The sequence below is a fragment of the Panthera tigris genome, chromosome C1 (assembly GCF_018350195.1).
Source record: "Panthera tigris isolate Pti1 chromosome C1, P.tigris_Pti1_mat1.1, whole genome shotgun sequence".
Lineage (NCBI taxonomy): Eukaryota > Metazoa > Chordata > Mammalia > Carnivora > Felidae > Panthera > Panthera tigris.
The window spans coordinates 41301910-41329098 of record NC_056667.1 but is presented as its reverse complement, the minus strand read 5'-3'; the positions used below and the strand labels follow the sequence as shown (position 1 = coordinate 41329098).

At 36.7% G+C, this 27189-nt stretch overlaps 1 protein-coding gene and 1 pseudogene across 2 annotated transcripts in view; both read left to right on the top strand.

Moving 5' to 3' along the window:
- The window catches only part of NRDC (nardilysin convertase), a 99473-nt gene that overhangs the window by 16850 nt on the left and 55434 nt on the right, over positions 1-27189 (top strand). The window contains exons 2-3 of one of the 2 annotated variants that reach the window (XM_007077214.3): positions 23089-23398; positions 26219-26349. In XM_007077214.3, the coding sequence (XP_007077276.1) occupies positions 23089-23398; positions 26219-26349 (441 nt within the window). The remainder of the gene's footprint in view (positions 1-23088; positions 23399-26218; positions 26350-27189) is intronic. The other variant, XM_007077215.3, reaches the window with a different exon arrangement.
- LOC102968043 lies at positions 12357-14316 on the top strand (annotated as a pseudogene).

The following is a 27189-nucleotide window of genomic DNA, read 5'->3' as shown; positions in this document are numbered from 1 at the left end:
TTATTTTACTTGACACAAATCTTAATCTAGTTGATTATGTTGCTAAAATAAATAATTTTTTATTTTTCATTAGCCAGGTCTTTTCTGGTAATGAAATTTATATCTAACTCTCCCCTCTTCCCTTTCTCTATTGTAAAATACATCCCAGTTTTTTTGATAAACAGTATTCAGTATTTGCAGTATCCAAATATTGTTTGTACTGGGACATGTAGTCTACTATAATTATATTTTCTTTCTTGAACAACTGTTTTCTCTTTAATTGCCTTATTTTTAAAAATTTTTTATTAAAATTTTTTTTTAATGTTTATTTTTGGGGGAGGGAGAGCAAGCATGAGTCAGAGAGGGGCAGAGAGAGAGGGAGACACAGAATCTGAAGCAGGCTCCAGGCTCTGAACTGTCAGCACAGAGCCTGATGTGGGGCTGGAACCCACAAACTGAGATCATGACCTGAGCCGAAGTTGGCTGCTTAACCGACTGAGCCACCCAGGTGCTCCTAATTGCCTTATTTTTAAGAACAGCTTTATTGAGATATAAGTAACACATCACACAATAGACTTTATTTAAAGTGTACAACTTAATAGTTCTTAGTGTATTTGCAGTTGTGCATCCATAACCACAATGTTTTTATTACCTCAAAAAGGAATCCCTCACTCCTCACCTCAGTCTCCCCAGTCCCCCATCTCCACAGCCCTAGGCAAACACTCATCTGTCTTCTGCTCTCTAGATTTGCTTATTCTGGACATTTCATGTAAATGGAATCATAAATTTTTCATCCTTTGTGACTGGCTACTTTAATTTAGTGTATTGTTTTTAAGGTTCATCCGTGTTGTACTATGTGTTAGAACTTCATTTATTTCTGAGTAATATTCCATTGTATGAATATGCTGCATTTTATTTATTTCAACAGTTGGTGGACACTGTTTGGTTATTATGAGTAATGCTGCCGTGAACATATATGTACAAGCTTTTGTGTGAACTTATGTTTTTATTTATTTTGGGTATATAATAAAGAGGGGCATAATTGCTGGATCAGATGGAAACTGGTTATCCATTTGAGGATTTTTTTCAGACTATTTTTCAAAGTGGCTGTACCATTTTACAATTTTCTCTAGCAGTGTAAAAGAATTCCAATTTCTCTGCATCTTCACCAATACTTCTTACAATCTTTTTTTTTTTTTTTTTTTTTTTTTAGTTTCAGGTTTTTATTTAAATTCCAGTTATTTAACATACAGTGCAATATTAGTTTCAGGTGTAGAATTTAGTGATTCATCACTTACATAACAACACCCATTGCTTATCACAGCAGTACCCAGTGCTTATCACAAGTGCCCATTTTAATACCCATCACACATTTAACCCATCCCCCTGCCCACCTCCCTTCCAGCAACCTTCAGTTTGTTCTCTGTAGTTGAGTCTTTTTTATGGTTTGCCTCTCTCTTGTCCACCCCTCCCTCCCATGTTCTTCTGTTTTGTTTCTTAAATTCTCATTTGTTTCATAATACTCATATGAGTAAAATCATATGGTGTTTGTCTTTCTCTGACTTATTTCACTTAGCATAATACTCTCCACCTCCATCCATGTCATTGCACATGACAAGATTTCATTCTTTTTTATGGTTGAGTAATGTTCATATATATATATCTTTATCCATTCATTAGTCAGTGGGCATTTGGGTTCCTTCCATAATCTGGCTATTGTAGATAATGCTTTAAACATCAGGGTGCATGTATCCCTTCAAACCAGTATTTTTAGATCTTTTGGGTAAATACCTAGTAGTGCAGTTGCTGGATCATAAAATTGCTGTTTTTTACCTTTTTGTGGAAACTTCATACTGTTTTCCAAGTGGCTGCACTAGTTTGCATTCCCACCAACAGGGTAGGAGGGTTCCCCTTTTTCCTCATCCTCACCCTCATCTCTTGTTTCCTGTGTCGTTAATTTTAGTCATTTTGACAGGTGTGAAGTGATAGCTCATTGTAGTTTTGAGTATAGCCCTCCTGGTAGGTGTAAAGTGGTATCTCATTATGATTTGCATTTCTCTGATGGCTGATGTTGAACATCTTTTCATGTGGTTTTTGGTCGTCTTGTTGTCTTATACCATGTATATCTTATTCGGAGAATGTCTATTCAGATCCTTTGCTCGTCTTTATTTTTTGTTTTAATTGAGTAGTAATAGTTGTTGTGTTTTAGATATGCATCTCATTAGATAAATGATTTGCAAAGTTTTTCCTTTGGTAGTATTCTTTGAAGCACAAAAGTTTTCAATTTTGATGATGTCTAGTTTATTTTTTTTCTCTTGCCGTGTGTACTTTTGGTGTTATATCGAAGATGCCTTATTATTTTTGTTTAGTGTGCTTTGTTATCTAACATGAATTCTTCCCTACTACTCTGCCAGAGCTTTAAAACTTCTCCAGCTATGGTCAAACATATCAGGTAACAATCAATGCATTTGTTTTGTTGTACCTTTATTCCTCAGTCAGTCTAGAATGTATGTTCTTCAGTTCCAGGAAGTTTTTCTTTTCTTTTTTATGTTTATTTAATTTGAGAGAGAGCGAGAGAGCGCGCGCACACACACATACATGCGCACGTGAGCAGGAGAGGGGCAGTGAGAGAGAGAGATTGGGAGAGAATCCTGAGCAGGTTCCACACTCCGTGTGGAGCTCGATCTCACCACTGCTCGATCATAACCTGAACTGATGCCAAGAGTCAGAAGCTTAACTGACTGAGCCACCCAGCAACTCCAGCCAGGAAATTTTCTCAAAAAATTTTTTTTCTAGTTCTTCTCCTCTGTTTTCTTTTGAAACTATTATATACTACTATAACACTGGTTAAGTGTGGAGGGACTTTGCTGTGGGAAAATGCAAGAGCCAAGATGGGCTGGGGACACAGGTGAGGGGTTTGCAGCCAAGGATTCTGCAGTGGAGCCTTTCTTCCCCTCCCTCAAGGCACAAAAAAACTCGTAGCTTCTTTCTTTACCTCTTCTCTTCACTGGAGGAGTGATTTATCTGATTAATGAGTGCAGTAGAATTACCTGGGGCATGTGCCAATTTAACCTGTTCATCTCTCACTTCTTTCCAGCCTGTAGCCAGCAAGTACTTTGGCATATTCTTTTCTAGTACAGTAAACTGAGTGCAGGACAAGTTCTGCTTTGGGGGGAAATAGTTCTATTTTGGTTGATAACTTTAATTCATAGTGTTTGCAAGCCATTTCTGAGCCACTCTTAAGCCATGTTCTTCATCCTACCTTTTTATCAAAGATAAAGCTGATATTTTCCTTTCCATTTATCTATTCCTGTAACTTTCTCTTGTTTGATTATGAAATCAAGTTGGGGAAGATTTGTGCTTTTTAAAAATGTGGTAAACTATACATAACAAAATTTACCATTTTAGCCATTTTTAAGTGTATGGTTCAGTAGCATTAAGTATGTTTATATTGTACAGCCATCACCACCATCCATCTCCATATCTTTTCATCTTGTCAAGCTGAAACTCTGAACTCATTAAACAATAACTCTCCATTTCCGCTCCCCTCCCAAGCCCTGGCAACTACCATTCTACTTTCTTGCAGTGAATTTGGCTTCTGTAGGTATGTCGTATAAGTGAAATTACACAATATTTGTCCTTTTCTATCTGGCTTATATCACTTAGTGTATCTTCAGAATTCATCCATCGTGTAGCATGTGTCAGAATTTCTTTCCTTTTTTGTATTATTATTTTTTTTTTAACATATGTTCATTTTTGAGAGAGAGAAAGTGAGTGGGGGAGGGGCAGAGAAAAAGGGAGACACCGAATCTGAAGCAGGTTCTAGGCTCTGAGCTGTCAGCACAGAGTCCAGCACGGGGCTTGAACCCACAAACCTGAGATCATAACCTGAGCTGAAGTGGGACGTTTAACCAACTGAGCCACCCAGGTGCTCCAGAATTTCTTACTTTTTTAAAGCTGAAAAATACTCTGTTGTGTGCATATACCACATTTTGTTTATCCATTCATCCAATGATAGACATTGGGTTGTTTGCACCTTTTAGCTGTTGTGAATAATGCTGCTATGAACATTGATTTACAAATCCTGTTTGAGTCCCTGCTTTATATCCAGAAGTGGTGTTGCTCAACCATTTGAGTTCTCCCAGTATATTGGTATTGTTGTGTAACAGTCTACCTCACAATTGAAGTGGCTCAAAGCAACAATGATTTATTATTTCTTAAAATTCTGTGGGATAGCTGGACACTCTTTTGTGCCTAGGGTCACACTTGTGTGCTGCATTCATTCGGTGGGTTGACTGGAACTAGAGTATCTAAGGTGACTTCAGTCACATGTTTGGGACCTTGGTGAGGACAATGAGAAAGTGGGCCTTCTGTCTGCACAAAATCTCTGCTTATTCAGTCTGGCTTGTATTACTTTACATGGCAACTGATTCCCAAGAGAGTAAAGGCAGAAGCTGCAAGACATCTTGAGGCCTAGGCTCCAGGACTTACACATCAATTTCATCACAATATATAGGACAAAATTTACAAAACTAGCCTAGCTTTAAGGGGTTGGGAGAAATAGCCTCTGACCCTTGTGGGAAGATATGTATGTCAGTAATTGGGGCCATTATTAAAATAATCAGTCACACCTAATAACCTAACACCTGTTCCATAGCTGAGGAACCTTGAGAAATGGGGAAGGACTGCCATTTGGGGAGCAAAATGTACCTCTGGTGGGTCCTAAATACAGTGGCTTGGTATTATGTTTTAACAAGTAAAGAGGCATGTGAATTTTTTGAGCGTGGTTATTTGCAAGAACTATGTTGTACCATGCAGGTCTTCTCCCTGCGCGCCCCACCCCCCACAGCTTTTTTAAAAAACAGTTGTATGTTTAGCTTTAAACTAATGCTGCTTGGATAAGAACACTTTAGTTGATTCAGGCTGGTCATATCAGTTTTAGTATATGGGCTGTTTTGACTCAAGAGTTGCAGCTGGCCTAGAATTATAGGCAAGGGTAAACAGGGGTTTGATTTTTTAAAGCTTTTTTAATGCTTTTATTGATTTCTTGAACCAGGCCTGCAGTTTTAAACTGCAAAGATGTCTAAAATTCCAAATGTGCTGTAATTAATGATAAAGGCTCTAGCCTTAAATTGTTAATTCTAGGTCTAAACAGTGCTAAATCTCTTTAGGTTAAAAGTGGATATTGTGGGGCGCCTGGTGGCTCAATTTGTTAAGTCTCTGACTCTTGGTTTCAGGCAGGTCATGGTCTCACGGTTCATGAGTTTTAGCCTGCAGTGCAGAGCCTGCTTGAGATTCTTTCTCTCCCTTTCTCTCTCTGCCTCTCCCCCTTTCATTCTCTTTGTCTCTCAAAATAAATAAACTTAAAAAAATTTAAAAAAAGAGGGTATTTGGGAGGGCTTACTTTGTAACTATGTAACTTGTCCCCACTCTCCCTACCCTCACCATGTGGTCTCAAGTATTTTTGGATTTAAATATGTGAGCTCGTAACTGGTAATTTTAGTGACTGAAAGTGGGCTTCTTAACAAAAGGTTAGCTTGTTAATGGAACAAATAAAAGTGAGTGGGTGGATACTTTATGATGGAGAGAATAATACCATCTACTTCAGTCTTCACTATCAGTACAGGAGCAATGGGAGAATGAAACCAAATAAAGGAAGACAAATTGAATAAGTTGGAGGAAGAGAAGTTTTCTTAGAGATAGGTGACATCTTATATACATACAAATATTTGAGACTAAATCGTTTGGGGGGAAGTAATGACAAGTTTATGTAATTACACTGTTAGCCCTTCAAGTATTCTTTTTGACTAAAATGATTTAGCACTATCTAGGCCTAAAAATAGCAATTTGGGCTGGAACTTGCCTCACTATTTTCTCTCTATATGAGAAAATGAGGTCTTGAAGTCTAAGTAGTATGCTATGTTATGGCTGTAGAATAATTTATTTGCACATTCATCTATTTGTGGACATTTGGGTAATTTCTAGTTTTTCCCTATCAAATGTTGCTTTAGTGAACACTGTAGACATATCTTTATGGTATATATGAATATTTCCATAAGATGCCTAGAAATGAAATTATGAGGTTAAAAGTATGCAGAGTTTACATTTTAATGGGTATAGCCGTATTTCCCTATACAAACACTATACCAGTTGAGATTTATAAACAGTGTTGCACACTATAAGTCTGGAGTTCTCTCTTGTCCATCAAGAGAGCGGACGCAGAATTGAATATGAGAGAGGCTAATGTTTGGGAGGAGACAAGAGTGGTGAACAGGGGTTTCATCTCTGTATTTTTTGAGCTCACAAGATTATTACCCATGTGGTGAACGTGAAGAAAACAAGATTTACACATGTAAATGTGGAGAAAACAATCAGTAATCATTAACTTGTATATGTAAGAAGCAAAGGGTCTGGGGGCAAGTGAAGTTTGTGATTAAAGTATAATAGTATATTGGTGTCAGATGGAAAGTAATTTCACTTGTGATCCCATTACAATATCTTGCTACCTAACCTTGGGCACTTTTTTCTAACCCATTTATGTAAGCAGAACCATTATGTAAGCAGAACCCCCAAACTAGGTGAGAATACTCTCTCCCTTGTCATTACTGCTATTAGATAGCAGTAATTTTAATTTTTTTAGCTAGTTTGCTAGATGAAAAATATATTATTGTTTTAATTTGGTTATCTTTGATTTCTGGTGAGTTTCATCATCATTTCATTTATTGGATGTCTTGTGGTTCTTCTTGAAATGTTTTTATATCTTTGTAAAACTTGTTTTCCTTGGGGCACCTGGGTGGCTCAGTCGGTTAAGCATCCAACTCTTGATTTCAGCTCAGATCATGATCTCACGGTTCGTGAGTTTGAGCCCTGCATCAGGCTCCATGCTAACAGCACAGAGCCTGCTTGGGATTCTCTCTCTTCCTTTCTCTGCCCCTCCCCTGCTCATGCTTGATCTGTAAATAAATAAATAAATAAATAGTAAAGCCTGTTTTCCTTAGTTTTGTTTCTTTGCTCATTGATGTGAAGGAACTTTTATATATCGTTGATATTTTCTCTCAGCACAGGCATACCTCATTTTACTGTGCTTTGCTTTATTGCATCTTACAGATACTGCATTCCCCGCCCCCCCCCCCCCCCCCCCCCAATAAATTGAAGGTTTGTGGCAACCCTTTGTCAATCAAGTCTATCAGCACCATTTTCTAGCAGCATTTGCTAACTTTGTGTCTCTGTGCCCCATTTCGGTAATTTTCATCATCATTATTATTATTTTTATTATTTTATTATTACTACATTATGGTGATCTGTGATCAGTTATCTTTGATATTACTATTGTAATTGTTTTGGGATGCCACAAAGTGTGGCCATATAAGATAGCAAGCTTAGTCAATAAATGTTGTGTGTGTTCTGACTGGTCCACTGACTCGTCATTCACCTCCCTCTCTCTTCCTTGGGCTTCCCTGTTCCCTGAGATGTAACAATATCGACATTAGGCCAATTCATAACTCTACAGTTAAGTGTACAAGTGAAAGGAAGAGACTTGTGTCTCTTACTTTATTTAAGTCAAATGCTAGAAGTGGTTAAGCTTAGTGAGGAAGTCATGTCAAAAACTGAGACTGTGGGGTGCCTGGGTGGCTCAGTTAAGTGGCTGACTTTGGCCCAGGTCATGATCTTACGGTCCGGGAGTTTGAGCCCCGTGTTGGGCTCTGTGCTGACAGTTCAGAGCCTGGAGCCTGCTTCAGATTCTGTGTCTCCCTTTCTCTCTGCCCTTCCCCTGCTCCCTGTCTCTCTCTCTCTCTTTAAAAAATAAACAAAAAAAATTTAAAAACTGAGATAGACTGAATGCCAGATCTCTTGAGCCAGTTAGCCAAATTGTGAATGCAATCAAAAGTACTACTTCAGGGGCGCCTGGGTGGCTCAGTCGGTTAAGCGTCCGACTCTCGATCTTGGCTCAAGTCATGATCTCGCGGTCCGTGAGTTCGAGCCCCTCGTCGGGCTCTGTGCTGACAGCTCTGAGCCTGGAGCCTGTTTCGGATTCTGTGTCTCCCTCTCTCTGACCCTCCCCCGTTCATGCTGTGTCTCTCTCGGTCTCAAAAAGAAATAAACTTAAAAAAAAAAAAAAAAGTACTACTTCAGTGAATACAGTAATGATAAGAATGACAAGAAAGCAGAACAACCTGATAAGGGAGAAAGTTTGAATGGTTTGGATAGATTATTTCCTTAAATCAAAGCCTAATCCAAAACAAGGCCTTGATTCTCTTCAATTTTATAAAGGTCGAGAGAGGTGAGGAAGCTGCAAAAGAAAATTTTGAAGCTAGCAGAGGTTAATTTATGAAGTTTAAAGAAAGAAGCTGTTTCCATAAGATAAAAGTGCAAGGTGAAGCAGCAAGATATAGAAGCTGCAGCAAGTTATCCAGAAGATCTGACTAAAATAATTAATGAAGGTGGCGACACTAAATAGATTTTCAGTGTAGCTGAAGATGATGCCATCTAGGACTTTAATAGCTAGAGAGGAGTAGTCAGTGCCTGGCTTCAAAGCGTCAAAGGACAGGCTGACTCTCATGTTAGGAGCTAATGCAGCTGGTGGTTCTAAATTGAAGCCAGTTCTCAGTTACCATTCTCAAAATCCTAGGGCCTTTAAGAATTATGCTTAATCTACTCTGCCTGTGTTCTATAAATGGAACAACAAAGCCCGGATGATAGCACATCTGTTTACAACATGGCTTACTGAATATTTAAGCTTACTGTTGAGACCTGCTCAGAGAAAAAAAAAAAAAAAAGATTCCTTTCAAAAAAAAAAAAGATTTCTGCTCATTTTATTTTATTATTATTTTTAAAAAATATTACTGGGGTGCCTGGGTGGCTCAGTTGGGTGAGTGTACGACTTTGGCCCAGGTCATGAATCTCTCGGTTCATGAGTTAGAGTTCCCTGTTGGGCTTTGCACTGACATCGCGGATCCTCCTTGGGATTCTCTGTCTCTCTCTGTCTCTGGCCCTCCCCTGCTTGTGTGCACTTGCATTCTCTCTTTCTCAAAAATAAATAAACATTAAAAAAATAAAAATATTACTGCTCATTGACAATGCACTTGGTCACCAAGAGCTATGATGGAGATGTACAATGAGATGAATGTTGTTTTCATGCATGATAACACAACATCCATTCTGCAGTTCATGGATCAAGTAGTAATTTTGGCTTCTCTTATTATTTAACAAATACATGTTGTAAGGCTATATCTGCCATAGATATTGATTCCTTTCTTGGATCCAGGCAAAAAGTAAATCGAAAACCTGCTGGAAAGGATTCATGATCTAGATGCCGTTGAGAACATTTGTGATTCATGGGAAGAGGTCAGAATACCTGAAAGTACATGAATAGGAGTTTGGAAGAAGCTGATTCCAACCCTCATGGATGACTTTGAGAGGTTCAAGACTTCTGTGGAGAACTAACTGCAGATGTTGTGGAAAGAGCGAGAGAATTAGAAGTGGAAGCTGAAGTGTGACTGAATTGCTGCAACCTCATGATAAAACTTGAATGGATGAGGAGTTGCTTCTTATGGGTGAACAAAGAAAGTGATTTCTTGAGATGGAATCTACTCCTGGTAAAGATGCTATGAAGATTGTTGAAAGGACAACAAAGTATTTAGATTACTATATAAACTTGTTGATAAAGCAGCAGTTGAGTTTGAGAAGATTAATTTAAAGAAGTTCTGGGGTAGGGCCTCTGGGTGACTCAGTCAGTTAAGCATCCAACCTTGGCTGAGGTCATGATCTTGAGATTCATGGGTTCGAGCCCTGCATTGGGCTCTGTGCTGACAGCTCAGAGCCTGGAGCCTGCTTCAGATTCTGTGTTTCCCTCTCTCTCTGCCCCTTCCCCATTCCTACTCTGTCTCTCTCTCTCAAAAATAAAAATAAACATTGAAATTAAAAAAGTTCTGTGGATATAATGTTGTCAAACATTGCATGCTACAGAGAAATCCTTTGTGAAAGGAAGAGTCAGTTGATGCAGTCAACTTTATTGTCTTATTTTAAGAACTTGCCACAGCCAACCTTTGCTTTAACAGCCACCACCACGATCAGTTAGCAGCCATGAACATCGAAGCAAGACCTTCCACCAGCAAAAAGATTACGACTCACTGAAAGCTTGGGTGATGATGATTTTTTAGCCCTAAAAGTCTTTTTAAATTAAAGTATGTACATATTTTTAGACAATGCTATTGCACACTTAATAGATGACAGCATAGTGTAAACATAACTTACATGCACAGGGAAACAAAATTTACTTGACTCACTTTACTGTGATATTTGCTTTATTATGGCATCTGGAACTGAACCTGTAATATCTCTGAGGTATGCCTGTATGCAGTTTGCTCTTTGTTTTGTTTATGATGCTTTGTTTTAAAAAAGTTTTAAATTAGGGGCACCTGGGTACCTCAGTGGGTTAAGTGTCTGACTTTGGCTCAGATCATGATCTCAGGGTGTGAGATTGAGCCCTGTGTCGGGCTCTGCGCTGACAGTGCAGAGCCTGCTTGGGATTCTCTGTCTCCCTCTCCCTGTACCTCTCCCTCTCTTCCTCTCTCTCTCTCTCTCTCTCTCTCTCTCTCTCTCTCTCTCTCTCTCTCTCTCTCTTTCTCTCTCTCTCTCTTTCTCTCTCTCTCTCTCTCTTTCTCTGTCTCTCTCTCTCTCTCAAAATGAATAAATAAACATTAAAACAATACTTGTAGGGGTGCCTGGGTGGCTCAGTCGGTTTAGCATCTGACTTTGGCTGAGGTTATGATCTCATGATTTGTGATTTTGAGCCTTGCATCTGGCTTTCTGCTGACAGAGCAGAGCCTGCTTTGGATTCACTGTCTCCCTCTCTCTCTCTGCCCCTCCCGCGCATGCATGTGTGCTCTCAAATATAAACATTAAAAAAAAAAGAAATACTTTTAGAACATTTTTTCCTTTTAGTTCTATAATCTCTCTGAAATTTATATGTGTTGAATGTAAAGAAGTAGATATTGCCTGTTGTTTCAGCATCATTTATGAATCATAATAAATGGTATTGCAGCAGTATTATAAAGACTGCTGTTTCTAGAATATCGTTTCATTGATCTGTAAGTGTTCCTGTACCAGTATACTGTTTGACTTCAATTCATTTAAAAGTTTATATTTTTATAATTGGTAAGGCTCTTCCCTCTCATTGTTTTCCCTTTTCAAAATGTTCTTGCCTTTTTTGTGACTCTTGTCCTCATGAATTTTAGAATCAGTGTGTATGTTATGTTGCACAAAAAAATCTTCTTGAGATTTTTTCTTATTGGAATTGCCTTGAATTTACAGATTTCATGTGGGAAGGAATTTATATCTTTACAATATCAGGTGTTTTCATTCACCAGCATGGTATGATTAGTCACGTCTTTTATTTTCTTCTGCAGTTTTCTACTTTTCTGCATGTTGATTGTGTTGAGTAGTAGTGAAAAGAATGAGTTCTAGTGCCATGCTATTTGGGTTCATTGTGTGCTAAGCTTGGGCAAATAAAAACCCCTTTTTATACTTCAGTTTTCTCATCCATAAAATGGGAAGAATAATAACTCATTAGGGTTATTGTGAGGATTAAATGGTTAAGACCTGTAAGTTAACACAATATGTTAGCTATTGTTATTAAGTGTATATTTAGGTATTTATAGTTTCTGTTGTTTTTGTGAATGGGGTCTTATATTTAAATCTCATTTTAGTTGGTTTTGTTTGATATATAGGAAAGTTCATGATTTTTTGCTTGTGGTTCTTGATTTGAATACTTTGTGGAACTCTGTTTCATACTAATATTTTTGTTTTTCTTCTGTTTTTTCTTTTCTTTTCTTTTAAGAGAGGGAGAGAGAGAGGCAGAGGGAGAGGGAGAGAGAAAATCTTAAGCAGGCTCCATGCCCACAGTGGAGCCTGATGCAGGGGTCAGTCTCAGGACCGTGGGATCATGACCTGAGATGAATCAATAGTTGGATGCTTAAGCAACTGAGCCACCAGCTCCTTGTTTTGTTTTTCTAAATTCTTGCATTCTCTAGGTAATCATATATTTTGCAATGAATTCTCTTGGCTTTCAGTACTTTTGGCTCATAGTTCCTATTTATTTATTTATATCATGGATCTTTTTCATTGACTAGAACTTCCAATACAATGTTGAGTAGAAGTGATGAGCTTCCACAGTATGGCCGACGACATAGCTAGTGCTCACTCTACTCTCTTTAATGGGGAAACAGCGGACTGCAGGAGACTGAACTGTATCTGCCTCTATTTCCAACAGGCTCATGTTCGTTCAACTTTCACTCATGAAAAAAAAAGCCAGGAAAATTTTATTAATCCTTTTTAAAAAAATTTTTAATATAAAATTATAGCAAAAAAAAAAAAAAAAGGAACCTGAACTTTAGTAGCACAACTGGAACAATCTGCAGCGATGGCAGCAGCGGTGGGAGAAGAGATTTAATTTAGTTGATTTTCTGTGGTTGTTGGTTGTTTGCTAGTCTCACGGTGATAGAAGCTGCACAGTTTTTCGAAGGGACTGAGAAGCTGCTGGAGGTTTGGTTCTCCAGGCAGCAACCTGACTTAAACCAAATATCTGGGGATCTTCGCACTATCCCAAGATCCGAGTGGGACATACTTTTTGAAGGATGTGCAATGTTCAATCATAAGTGTGACAAAAACTGACAAGCAGGAAGCTTATGTACTCAGTGAGAGTAGCACGTTTGTCTCTAAGAGACGTTTCATTTTGAAGACCTGTGGTACCACCCTCTTGCTGAGAATGTTGGTTCCTCTGTTGAAACTTGCTAGGGATTACAGTGGATTTGACTCAATTCAAAGCTTTTATTCTCGTAAGAATTTCACAAAGTCTTCTCATCAAGGGTACCCACACTGGAATTTCCAGGAAGAAATAGAATTTCTTAATGCAGTTTTCCCAAATGGAGCAGCATATTGTATGGGACGTGTGAATTCTGACTGTTGGTACTTGTAAACTTTGGATTTTCCAGAGACTCAGGTAATCAGTCAGGCAGATCAGACCCTGGAAATTCTGATGAGTGAGTGACCCAGCAGTTATGGACCAGTTCTACATGAAAGATGGTATTACTGCAAAGGATGTCACTTGTGAGAGTGGAATTCGTGACGTGATACCAGGTTCTGTCATTGATGCCACACTGTTCAATCCTTGTGGGTATTCGATAAATGGAATGAAATCGGATAGAACTTACTGGACTATTCACATCACTCCAGAATCAGAATTTTCTTATGTTAGCTTTGAAACAAACTTAAGTCAGACCTCCTATGATGACCTGGTCAGGAAAGTTGTGGAAGTCTTCAAGCCAGGAAAATTTGTGACCACCCTGTTTGTAAATCAGAGTTCTAAATGTCGCACAGTGCTTTCTTCACCCCAGAAGATTGAAGGTTTTAAATGTTTTGCTTGCCAGAGCGTTATGTTCAATGATTACAATTTTGTTTTTACCAGTTTTGCTAAGAAGCATCAACAACAGCAGAGTTGATAAGAACAAATGCAAAAAGAGAACACACATAGAAGGAGGTGGTGGCTGCTTTTTAGATATTGATACCGGGAGCCATGCTTTCCATAACCACCACCTTGTAGCTGCAGAAAGCCCTAGATGTAATGATAATGTAATCATTTTGAATTATATGCATTATTATATGAAGGAGTTAGATATCTTGCATGAATGCTCTCTTCTGTGTTTAGGTATCCTATGCCACTCTTGCTGTGAAATTGAAGTGCATATAGAAAAAACTTTCTACTATATGAAACTTTACAACACTTGTGAAAACAATTCAATTTGGCTTATTCACAATGTAATATTTCTCCATGTATCATCCAAAATTCCCCACAGACAAGGCTTTTGTCCTCATTAGGTGTTGGCCTCAGCCTAATCATCTGGGACTGTTCTATTAAATTGCTGCCAGGATTTTACATCCATTTACCTCCACTTTCCAGAACATATTCTCTACTAATATTACTGAAACCAATTTCTACTTCATACAGATGTTTTTTGCAACAGCGTTTAAAATTTATCTTCCATGAGCCGAGTCCTCTTTAAGAAATAATTGCAGTTATCCATTTTGTGTATTACTATTTTAACATTATTGCTTCTTGTACCTGTACTTTTTTAAAAATTGATTTCATTCCTTGCCATGGTGTCCTGCCTCCTGACCCCCTCTCAATAAAGCAATACACTGTTAAAAAAAAAAAAAAGTGTTGATAAAGAGCATTTTTTCCATGGCTCTTTAAATGGACTTGGTGTTGATTTATGAAAGATAACCCTCTATAAAGCTAAGGGCTTTGTGTGTGTATATGTGTGTTCTTAATTTGTTGAGTAGTGGGTTTTGGATTTTTACTAAATTTTTATTATATAAATAATAATTGAACATACTTTTATTACAAAAGATTGAAAAAGTACAGAAGTGATAGACTATAGACAAATTTTTAAAGCATGGAAATTCTTTGTATCCTGCTCTACTTTTATTCCTCTCTGTACATATATGTGTTACATTTGGTTTATACCTTTATATATATTTAATGTGTACAGGTGTACACATACTTTTCTTTTTAATGTTTATTTTGAGAGAGTAAGAGGAAAGGGGAGAGAGGGTGAGAGAGACCAAGTAGGCTGCACACTCAGTGCAGAGCCTGACATGGGGCTCGATCCCATGAATTGTGAGATCCTGACATGAGCTGAAATCAAGAGTCCGAGGCTTAACCAGCTGAGCCACCCAGGTGCTCCTGTACACATATTTTTATTTGTTTCTATAAAAGTAGGTGTTAGATTTTATCTGATATTTTGTTTCATTTAACAGATATTAAATACCTGCCATGTATCAGACATTAACCTTCTTCTGTTCATTCAACAAATCTTTAAATGGTTCGTAAGTGCCAAACAATGTCTCTTAAAACGTTTACTAAGTGCCAGACAATGTCTGTGGTGCTGGGGATATGGTTGTGAAGAAAAAGAAGAGCTCTGCTCTCAGAACTAACATTCTAAAGGTGTAGACAATAGAAAGAAGGGAAGGAAGGGAAGGAAGAAGGAAGGGAGGGAGGAAAAGTTAGAAGGAAGGAAGGAAGGAAGGAGAGAGCCAAATGTTGAGAAAAAAGTAAAAGGATAAAAGAGCATAGAGATTAGGGTGCTATTTTAGATAGTGTGGTCAGAGAAAGTTTCTGAAAAGGGTAAATTTCAGCAAAGACTTGAACTAGATGGAACAGTCATGCAAATACTGTCCTTGGGATAGCGCTTTAGGACTGGGAGTAGCAAGCCCAAAGGCCCCAGTGTGAAGCCTGTTGGGAATGTTCTTGAAACAAGAGTCATTTGGTTAGAGCAAAGAGGATGAGGGAAGAGTGGAGGGAAAGCAGGTTGGAGAGGTAGTGGGTGGACAGATTATGTGGAGCTTTCTAGGCTCTGGTAACGATTTTGGATTTTATTCCAAGTATGACAGGAAGCCATTGATGATTTTTGAAAAGTGAAGTGCCTTGTATTAGTTGTTAGGATTGTTTTGACAAAATACCACAGACTGGGTGCCTTAAACAACAGAAATTTACTTTCTTACAACTTTGGAGGCTAGAAGTCCCAAGATTTGAGTGTCAATAGTTAGGTTTCTTCTGAGGCTTCTATGACTTACAGGTGGCTGCCTTCTTGCTCTGTCCTCATGTGATCTTTTTTCTGTGTAGATACATCTGGTGTCTTTGTGTCCAAATGTCTTTGTCTTATAAGTATACCAGTCAGATTGGATTAGGGTTCACCTCAATGGCCTCATTTTAACTTAGTCATATCTCTTTAAAGGTTCTATTTCTAAATATAGTCACAGTCTGAGGTACTAGAGGTTAGGACTTCAACATATGACTTTGGGAGAACATAATTTAGCCCATAACACACCTGATCTGCTTTTTCAGACTGCTGAGGATAGATTTTTAAGTTTATTTTGAGAGAGAGAGAGCATGCACGGCAGGGGGAGGGACAGAGAGGGGGTGAGGGTATCTCAAGCAAGCTCCATGCTGTTAGTGTGGAGCCTGATGTGGGGCTCAGTCTCACACTGTGAGATCTTGACCTGAGCTGAAATCAAAGAGTCAGATGCTTAACCCACTGAGCCACCCAGGCTCCCTATGATCTGTTTTGCAAGTGGAATGCTTAGGATTACTTTGAAAGTAGAATGCCTCCACCCACCCCCACCCTTTTCTTTTTCTGGTTTTGAAAATTTGAAGCTAGTAAAAAAAAACACATTTTACAAAGGCTGTTTGGGGTGTTCCCCCCCACCCGATTTTTTTTTTTTTTTTTTTTTTTTTACATGCCTTGATGTTTGCCTTTTGAAGATTCTGTGTCTTAAGATTTATCCTAGGATGCATTTCTTGACAGATTGTTCACATTCTTAGAAAATAGCTCTTTGATTTTAACATATCCTACTGCTGTTGAGTTGATTATTTGGCACAGAGGAGCATGACCTGACTGGCCTATTATTAATGAAGTTCCTTTGATTGTTACTTAAGAAATCTGTAAGACTAATATTATATTTTTATTTATTTTTTTAACGTTTATTTATTTTTGAGACAGAGAGAGACCGAGCATGAATGGGGGAGGGTCAGAGAGAGGGAGACACAGAATCTGAAACAGGCTCCAGGCTCTGAGCTGTCAGCACAGAGCCCGACGTGGGGCTCGAACTCACGGACAGCTAGATCACGACTTGAGCCGAAGTGGGACGCTTAACCGACTGAGCCACCCAGGTGCCCCAAGACTAATATTTTATATATACAAAAGAGAACACACAGCTTTTATGGTGCATAATAAACCCCAAAATGGATAACCTATTACTCAACTTAAAACTATTTCATGGGGCGCCTGGGTGGCTCAGTCGGTTGAGCGTCGGACTTCGGCTAAGGTCATGATCTCGCGGTCCGTGAGTTTGAGCCCCATGTCACGCTCTGTGCTGACAGCTCAGAGCCTGGAGCCTGCTTCACATTCTGTGTCTCCCTCTCTCTGCCCTTCCCCCGCTCATGCTCTGTCTCTCTCTCTCAGTCAAAAATAAATAAAACATTAAAAAAAAAACAAAAAAAAACTTCAGGGGCACCTGAGTGGCTCAGCCTAAGTGTCCGACTTAAGCTCAGGTCATGATCTTGCAGTCTGTGAGTTTGAGCCCTGTGTCAGTCTCTGTGCTGATAGCTCAGAGCCTGAACCTGCATCAGAGTCTGTGTCTGCCTCTCTCTCTGCCCCTCCCCAGTTCATTCTCTGTCTCTCTGTCTCTCAAAAATAAATAAAGGTCAAAATAAATAAAGGTCAAAAAAATTTTTTAAATAAAAAACAAAACTAGGATCTACTCTAGTGTTCTGCCACATGCCCCTTCCTCTACCCTCCCATGTTGTTTGCCCCCATAACTATTCTGAATTTTGTATTTATCATTCCTTTGTTTAAAAAGAAGTTTTATCACATGCATGTGTATAGCCAAATATAGTCTTTACTTTTCCTTTTTTTTTTTTTTTGGTTTTATATAAATGATATTCATATGGTATATAATCCTTTGTGATATGCTTTTTATACTCATATTTTTAATTTAAAAATATTTTATTTATTTTTAAGAGAGAGAGCATGAACAGGGAGGGGCAGAGGGAGAGGGAGACACAGAATCTGAAGCAGACTCCATGCTCTGAGCTGTCAGCACAGAGCCCCATGTGGGGCTCGAACCCACCAACCATGAGATCATGATCTGAGCCAAAGTTGGACACTTAACTGACTAAGCCACCCAGGTGCCCCTATTTTTTTTTTTTTTTTTTAAGTTTACTTATTTATTTGGAGAGAGAGAGAGAGACAGAGCTTGGAGGGAGGGGTAAGAGAGAGGGAGAGAGAGAGAATTCCATGACCTGAGCCAAAACTAAGAGTTGGACACTTAACCGATTGAGCCACCCAGATGCCCCTACACTTATTATATTTTTAAGATTTACTACATTTATAGCTTTTTGTTGGATTATGTATTTTCCTGTATTTAAAAATTTTTTTTAAAGCTTTATTATTTATTTTTGAGAGAGAGAGATAGAGTATGAGCAGGGGAGGGGCAGAGAGAGAGGGAGATACAGAATCCGAAGCAGGCTCCAGGCTCCGAGCTGATAGCACAGAGCCTGACGCAGGGCTCGAACCCACAAACCCTGAGATCATGACCTGAGCCGAAGTCGGGCGCTTAACTGACTGAGCCACGCAGGCGCCCCTGTATTTTTCTGTATTATAATATTATGTGAAAAAGAAACACATTCTGTGAACATACCACAGTTTCTCCATTCTGCTGTCACTAGACATTTGGGTTATTTCCATTTCAGTTAATAATTGAGCGTCTTGCCCTGAGTCTCTCCCTACTTTCATTTTTTGGTGTGGAGTTTAGGCTTCCTCCAGGGCTTCTTGGGAAGAAGTAATGTTTTATCACGTGTATTTAGGTAGGCCTGCAGTTCTCCTTTCTATTTTCTCCATTAGTCTAATTAAATTTACTTATTGTTTTCTAATAATTTCTAAAAACTTCTGATCTGCTAACAGTGTCCTTTTCTATTTTCTGAGTCTGTCATGATTTTATTCTCAAAACCAAAATGAAATATAACTTTTTTGGTTATTTAAATGTGATTTTTGGTATGAAAGTAGGTACATCTATATGTTCAGTCTTTCATCTTAAGTCATCTTTCTTTGCACATTATTCTTCCCAGTTTCTGCTAGACTGACTTTTTCTTTTTTTGTTGAATAAATATGGTATGTAACATTGTGTAAGTTTAAAGTGTATAGTATGTTACTTTGATAAATTTTTGTATTGTAATATTGCTGATACGGTGATGTTTGTCACCTTACGTAATTATAGTACAGTATTTTTGTCTATATTCATTATACTGTGTGTAAAATTGCTGTGGCTTATTTGCTACTCATTATAAGTTTGTTCTCTTAAACACTATCACTCTTACTTCCCACCCCTAACCCCCATCCCCTTACAACCACCATTTTATTCTCTTTTTTACAGGTTTAACCTCTTTAGATACCACATATAAGTGATATATGTTTATCTCTGACTTATCTCATTTAGTATAATGTGCTCAAGTTCTGTCCATTTTGTCCTTTCACATGGCTGAATAATATTCCATTGTGTGTACATACCACATCTACTTTATTCATTCAATCATTGATGGACATTTGGGTTGTTTCCATATCTTGGCTATTATGAATAGTGCTGCAATAAACATGGCAGTGCATATATCTTGTTGAATTCCTCTTTTCATTTCCTTTGGGTATATGCCCAGAAGTGGAATTGCTGCATTTCATGGTAGATCTAATTTTAATATTTTGAGGAACCTCCGTATTGTTTTTCATAGTAGTTGGACCAATTTGTATACCTACCATTAATGTTAAGGGTTTTCTTTTCACCACATTCTCTCTAGAACTTGTTGTCTTTTGTTTTCTTAATGATAGCTATTCTGACAGGTGTGAGATAATAGCTTATTGTGGTTTTTATTTGTACTTCACCGATAACTATGATGTTGAGCATCTTTTCATGTATTTGTTGGCCATTTTGATGTTCTCTTTGGAAAAGTATCTAGTTCTTCTGCCCTTTTTAAAATTGAGTTGTTTTTATTATTAAGTTGACTTTTGTTCTTTATATATTTTGGATATTAACATCTTATTCAGTATATGGTTTGTAAAAATTTTCTCCTGTAGGTTGTCTTTCATGTTGTTAGTTGTTTCTTGGTCTGTACAGAAGGTTTTGGGTTTGATATAGTCTCATTTGTTTTTTGCTTTTGTTGTTTGTGCATTTGGCATTGTATAGAAATATCATTGCCAGGGACGTGCCTGGCTGGCTCAGTCAGTGGAGTGTGCAAATCTTGATCTTGGGGTCATGAGTTTGAGCCCCATGTTATGTAGAGATTACTTAGATAAATAAATAGATGTAAAAAAAAAAAAAGAAAAAGAAAAAATCATTGCCAAGACCAATGGTGGTGAGCTTCTTTCCTACATTTTTTCTAGGAATTTTATGATATCAGGTCTTATATTTAAGTCTTTGATCCATTTCAATTTCTGTGAGCGGTGTGAGGTAGGGTCCAGTTTCACTGCTCTGCGTATGTTTCTCCAGTTTTTATAGTGTCATTTGCTGAAGAGACTGTCCTTTCCCCATTGGGTATTTTTGGTTCCTTTGTTGAGTATTGTTGACCATATATCCAGGGATTTAATTCTGGGCTGTCTATTCTGGTTGATGTGTCTATTTCTGTGCCAGTATCATACTATTTTTATTACTATGGCTTTTGTAGTATAGTTTGAGATCCAGAAGTATGATACATCTGGCTTTGTTCTTTTATCTCAGGATTGCTTTGTCTATTCAAAGTCTTTTGTGGTTCCACACAAATTTTAGGATTGTTTCTTCTATTTCTGTGATGAATGAATGCCTTGGATATTTTGATGGGGATTGCATTGAGTATATAAATAGCTTTGGGTAGTATGGTCATTTTAACAATATTAATTCTTCTGATCCATGATCATGGGATGGCTTTCCATTGGCATCTTTTTAAATTTCTTTCAGCAAAGCATTGTTTTCATTGTACAGATCTTTCACTTCCTTGCTTAAATTTATTAAGTATTTTATTGTTTTTGATGCTAATGTGAATGGGATTGTTTTCTTTATTTCATTTTCAGGTGCTTCGTCATTATTGTAAAGGAATGTAGTTAATTTCTGTATGTTGATTTGTAGCCTGCCAGTTTACTGGTAGTTTTTGGATTGTTTTTTTTCGGATTTTCTCTAAGATCATATGTTCAGCAAATAGTGGTGGTTTTTAATTATTATTTTATGATTTGGATGCCTTTTTTATCTTTGTCTTTCCTAATTGCTCTATCTAGGGCTTCAGTACTATATTGAATAGGAGTGGTGAGAGTGGACATCCTTGTTTCCGACCTTAGAGGAAATACTTTCAGTTTTTCACCGAGTATACAGGCATACCTCATTTTATTGCACTTCACAGATACTGCATTTTTTGCAAATACAGGGTTTGTGGCAAAGCTGTGTCAAGCAAATCTTTTGGCACCATTTTTCCAACAGCGTTTGCTCACTTCATGTTTCTGATAATTATCACAATGTTTCAAATGTTTTCATTATTATAATTGTTATGGTGACCTGTGATCAGTGATTATGATTTGCTGAAAGCTCAGATGATGGTTAGCTTTTTTTTTATCAATAAAGTATTTTTAATTAAGGCATATACATTTTTTTCTAGACATAATGTTATTGCTTAATAGGCTACAGTATAATGTAAATATAACTTTTATATGCACTGGGAAACAAAAAAAATTCATTTGACTCACTTTATTGTGATATTTACTTTATTGTGGTGGTTTGGGATTGACCTGTATTTCAGAGGTAAGCCTATAATGTTAGCTGTGAGTTTGTCACATGTGGCCTTTATTATTCTGAGATATGTTCCTTATATGCCCAGTACATTAAGGGTTTTCATCATGAGAGGATGTATTATGTAAATAATATACAATGCTTTTTTTGTGTGTATGGAAATGATCATGTGATTTTTGTTTTTCATTTTATTGATGTGATGTATTACATTTCTGATTTGCATGTATTGAACCTCCCTTGCATCCCAGGAGTAACTCCCACTTAGTCATGGTGTATAATCCTTTTAATGTATTCTTGAACTCAGTTTGCTAATATCTTGATGAGAATTTTTGCATCTGTATTCATTAGGCATATTGGCCTATAGGTTTCTTTATCAGAGTAATGGTAGGTTCATAGAACTGGTTTGGAAGTGTTCCCTCATCCTTGTTATGTTAGAAGAATTTGAGGAGGATTTGAGGTGTTAATTCTTCTTTAAATGTTTGGTAGAATTCTCCAGTGATTCTGTCAGGCCAGAGTTTTTTGTGTTGGGAGTTTTTTGATTACTGATTCAATCTCTTTGTTATTGGTCTGTTCAGATTGTGTATTTCTTCCTGATTCAGTCTTGATAGGTTGTGTTTCTGAAATGTATCCATTTATTCTAGGTTAGGTATTTTATTGACATTGCATATTTTTCTGCTGTGATCTTTGTTATTTCCTTCCTTCTGCTAACTTTGGGCTTAATTTCTTATTTTCTAGTTTCTTGAGGTTCAAAATTAGGTTGAGATCCTTCTGATTGTTTAAGAAAATTTTTTTTTAATGTTATTTCTGAGAGGGGGGAATGAGCAGGGCGGGGGAGGGGCAGAGAGAGAGGGAGACAGAGCTCAAAGCAGTTTCCAGGCTCTGAGCTGTCAGCACAGAGCCTGATGCAGGGATTGAACTCACGAACTGTGAGATCATGACCTGAGCCAAAGTCAGAAGCTTAGCCGACTGAGCCACCCAGGCGCCCCTCATTCTGAATTCTTAATACATGTATTTATTGCTATAAACTGTCTTCACAGAAGACTTTGTAGTTAGAGAACTACAAAACAAAGCCACAGAAGAGTTTGTAGTTAGAGAAACTACAAAACAAAAAAGAGTTTGTAGTTAGAGAAAATAGTTGGTATGATTTCAATCTTAAATTTGCTAAGATTTATCTTGTAGTCTATCATATGACCTGTCCTGGAGAATGTTCTATGTGCACTTGAGAAGAATGTGTATTGTGCTGCTGTTGGATAGAATGTTCTGTATGTCTATTGAGTACATTTGTTTTTAAGTGTGGTTCAATTCGAATGTTTCCTTGTTGATTTTCTTTCTGGATGATTTGTCTATTACTGATAGTGGGGTATTGAATTCCCCTATAATTATTGTATTGCTGTCTATTTTTCCCTTAAGATTTGTTATTATTTACTTAATATATGTTGTTGCTTGGGTGTTGGGAGCACGCATATTTACAATTGTTACATCTTTTGATGAACTGACACCTTTATCATTATATAATGACTTTCTTTGTTTTGAAGTCCATTTTGTCTGATAAAAGTATGGTGGGGCATCTGAGTAGCTCAGTAGGTTAAGTTGGCTTTGGCTCAGGTCATGATCTCATGGTTTGTGAGTTTGAGCCCTGTGTTTTTTTTTGTTTTGTTTTGTTTTTTAAATTCTGCTAAGATGATTACTTGTGTGACGTAATGAATAGCTGACTCAAAATGTTTGTGATTTTTTTTTTCCTCTTTTTTTTAGGTACATCAAATTACGGAATGGCTTGCAGGCACTTTTGATTTCAGACCTAAGTAATATGGAAGGTAAAACAGGAGATGCAACAGATGATGAAGAAGAAGACGAAGAGGAAGAAGAAGAAGACGATGATGATGACGATGATGATGAAGATTCTGGAGCTGAAATAGAAGATGATGATGAAGAGGGTTTTGATGATGAAGATGAGTTTGATGATGAGGATGAACATGATGATGAGGATCTTGATACTGAGGATAATGAATTAGAAGAATTAGAAGAGAGGGCAGAAGCTAGAAAGAAAACCACTGAAAAACAGGTGTGAATCTTGTCTATTATTATGTCTTTTTCTGATTTGGGAATTCTTTGGGATAAGTCCTAAATTCATGTTTTATTTCTTAATGTAAAAAAGGAAGTATATTTATCTTTTGATCTTTAGTAAAGGTCTATTTATTCTGTATAAAAATAATATTTAAAAAACATTTTGCTCTGATTAGGAAAGTATAAAAGCTCATTATAGAAATGAATGGAGTATGGAAACCAATTTGACAATAAATTTCATATATATAAAAAAAGAAATGAATGGAAAATAAAAACTCAGAATGTAATGATCTCATAATCATAAGTCTCAGAGGTTTTCACTGGTAATATTTGAGGATCTGTGCAATTCTTAGCTTGGAATAGAGGGATAGGAGAGTATATTATCCTTGGAGGTACTGGAAAAAGAACAGGGTAGTGTAGAATTCTCACCTGGGCCTATGGTTCTAAGCATCCTCATGGATAATTTCCGCTTAGTAATTTCATGTATTTTTTCTCTTTTTATGGGGAGGCACCAAGTAAGTTGGAGGAATTGAAATAAAAATGGGCAGTTGAACTTTGACTCTTGAACAATGTGGGGTTTAGGGGTCCCCAACCTCCTGTGCAATTGGAAATCCATGTATAACTTTTGATTCACCTAAAACTTAACTACTAATAGCTTACTTTTCCCTGGAAGACTTACTGATAACACAAACAGTTGATTAACACATATTTTGTATATGTATTATGTATTGTATTCTTACAGTAAAGTGAGCTAGAGATAATGTTATGAGGAAAATCACAAGAGAAAGTACATTTACAGTGTTGTATCTATTGAAAAATACAAGTTAAGTGGACCTGGGCAGTTCAAACCTATGTTGTTCATAGGTCAAGTATAATAACAATAAGTAAATATATCAATAGGGCTTGATAAGGAGAATTTTCCTCTCTAGATATCTTTTAAAGAATGCCTCCATTTTGCAGTAGGGAGTACCTATATTAGAGGATAATATTTTGGAGGCATTATATTGGGATTGATCAGCAAATGTTTGTTAAAGCTAGTTTCTTGAATACTGATAATATATTCAACATGGTACAGTCAACATACAAATGAAGTAAGGTTCATATTATTAAGACTAAAATATAGATGTCAAATGTATTCTACCATAAGGTGGTCAGCCTTCAGAGATAAAAAGATGTGAGATATAGGTAGTGTAAATATGTTATGAGTAAATCCTTTTGATAGTCACTCTTCCTGGAAAAATTACTTTCTTAAAGAAGATTGTACCAGTTTTTTCACTTTTTTGTTGAAAGGGGATTGAGTCATGTCTGTGAGAAGCTATTTGCCCCTTGCTATATAGATTATGAGTAATGCCTGTTTTGGGGTAACATGTTAGGACAAGTGGTTTTAGTTGGAAAACTTTAGTTATAAAAACCAAAATACTGAAAAGAAAAAAATATATATACATATGCCACTTGATACTTTGTATTAAGGTCTTTATAAATAAATTGGGAACTAATACATTAATTTAAAATAGATCTCATAATTCCAAATAGAGCAATAATAGGAAGAAATTATATAAGTCACAAAGTGAAAAGAACACTAACAGTCAGGAAACCTGAATTCTAATTCTGGCTCTGGCTCTATCTGGATGGTTTTATGCCTTTTCATTTTCTTATTTCTAAAACAACAGGATTAGATTATATAGGTAATTATTTTTTTAAGATTTTATTTTTTCTTTAAGTAATCTCTCCCCCAATGTGGGACATGAACTGAAAATCCTGAGTTCAAGAATCACATACTCTTACTGACTGAGCCAGCCAGGTGTCCCTAGATTATATACATAATTTTTAAGGCCTATTTTAGCTCTAAAACTGATTATGTTATAACTTAATAAGTGAATATTTCCTATCTAAAAGTTTCCTTCTATATCTGTTAGTAACTTTTCCATACTTTGGATTTCTTTATATCATCTGTCAACTGATAAGTAAAACTCTAGGGTTAAAGACTTGTTTTGACAGCTGATTTTATTGTCAAGACATAGTAAAATACTTTAGATTTATTATAGGGGTTGTAAGCCCCTTTGACTAATGAAGATGTGCATACAGTATTTTGGTACCCCTTTTTATTTTGCTTGGGTGGATCAAACTCTAAATGTTTACCTTTTTTAGAACAGCAAGATCAGATTCTAGTGCTCATTTAAAAATGGTTTAGATGCTGCCTTTTCTGAAAACTCAGTTGATATATTCCCTCATATTGATTGATTGCTAATGTTCTAGGTCATATTAGAAAGGAATACAGGAACCTAATGTAGTTTGAAGATGAAATCAAATTGTTTATTCAGATGCAGTGGTTATACTAGTGAAAGGAAAGATCCTATGACTGATTGTAACATTGGAAATGATTTATATTCATGAATGAATAAGTGTATGCAAAAGGGAAATAGTCTATGTAAGAGATGGCTTAAAGAGTAGCTTAGGGTTTTTCAGTGATTTTATGGTTTAATTTTTATTTGAAAAATGTGGATCTTGTTTAAGGTAAATATGAAAGTTAATAAAAGAAGCAGGAAGAAATAATTTTGAGGTTTTTGGAGAACATTTACTTAATTAAGAATTAACTACTTACCTGAGGCATCATTTTTAGCCCTCTCCATCTTCATCTTCCCAAAAGGAAGTTGTTCTTGATCTGAAAGGTTTGATAAACTAACAAGGTTGAAATTTAAGTATGATACATACAGAATTATAATTTGTTCAGGGTTTTCTTAAGTCAGTTCTCAAGTATGAATTTCTCAAGTATGAATTTCTTGGGTAGATAATTCTCAAGTATGAATTTCTTTTCTAGCAATCGCAGAGCCTGTTTTTGCTGTGGTCAAAGCTGACTGATAGACTGTGGTTTAAGTCATCTTATACAAAAATGTCTTCAACCCTGGTCGAAGCAAGAAATCTTTATGGGGTAGTTGGAGCTGAAAGCAGGTTAGGCACCTATTAAACATCCCAGAACAGGTTAGACTGTAGTTTGAAGAAGTGGATATTCCCCTATTTTTTAACTGAGTTTATGTGCCTACAACTTCAAAATGGGATTTACAGTGTAAAATGAGGCTGTTTGGTTCTTCTGTAAACATATTTTCCATTTATAACACATGGTCAGGCTTTATGCCACGTACATGCTATTTTTTGAAAGCTCTCTTTTTAGAGGAATAACCATTTATCAAAACAGTCTATATCACCAAATGTTAGCCTTTTAAAATTGACATTTCTAAAATGTGGGGAAAGCTAGTAATTCAACTTCCTATCCTCAAGGATTCAAATTGACTATTTTCCTCTTCTGTTTTGTGTCTTTTAATTTACAATCACATAATGGTATACCCTAATCATTTTTAGTGCATAATTTGGTATACCTGTTGGCCATCCATTTTGTTAAAAACTCTGATTTGCCCAAGGTATTGGGAGAATACCTACAGATCAGATATATGTTCTGTATATCGTCAATAAGAAAAGAAGAACTAAAAAGCCTCTTTAAAGTTTAGTTCTGTAGTTTTTTTTAATAGTTAAAGACTTTCTTTTTTAACCATTTACTATCTTTATTAAATGTTTTCCTGACATGTTATTTTTTACCCTGTTTTAATAAAAACAGAATTTTCTGAGTAACATATTGAGAAGTCTCACCTCTAATAACTTAGTTACTGAACACATAGTCGTTAATTGCTAAGATCTTTAGAAATAATCTACCTAGATAAATTATTTCTGCAGATTTCCAAAATCTATTAAGTCAGGAAACATACTTGGTTCGGAACTCTGAAATGCTGGCAGGAA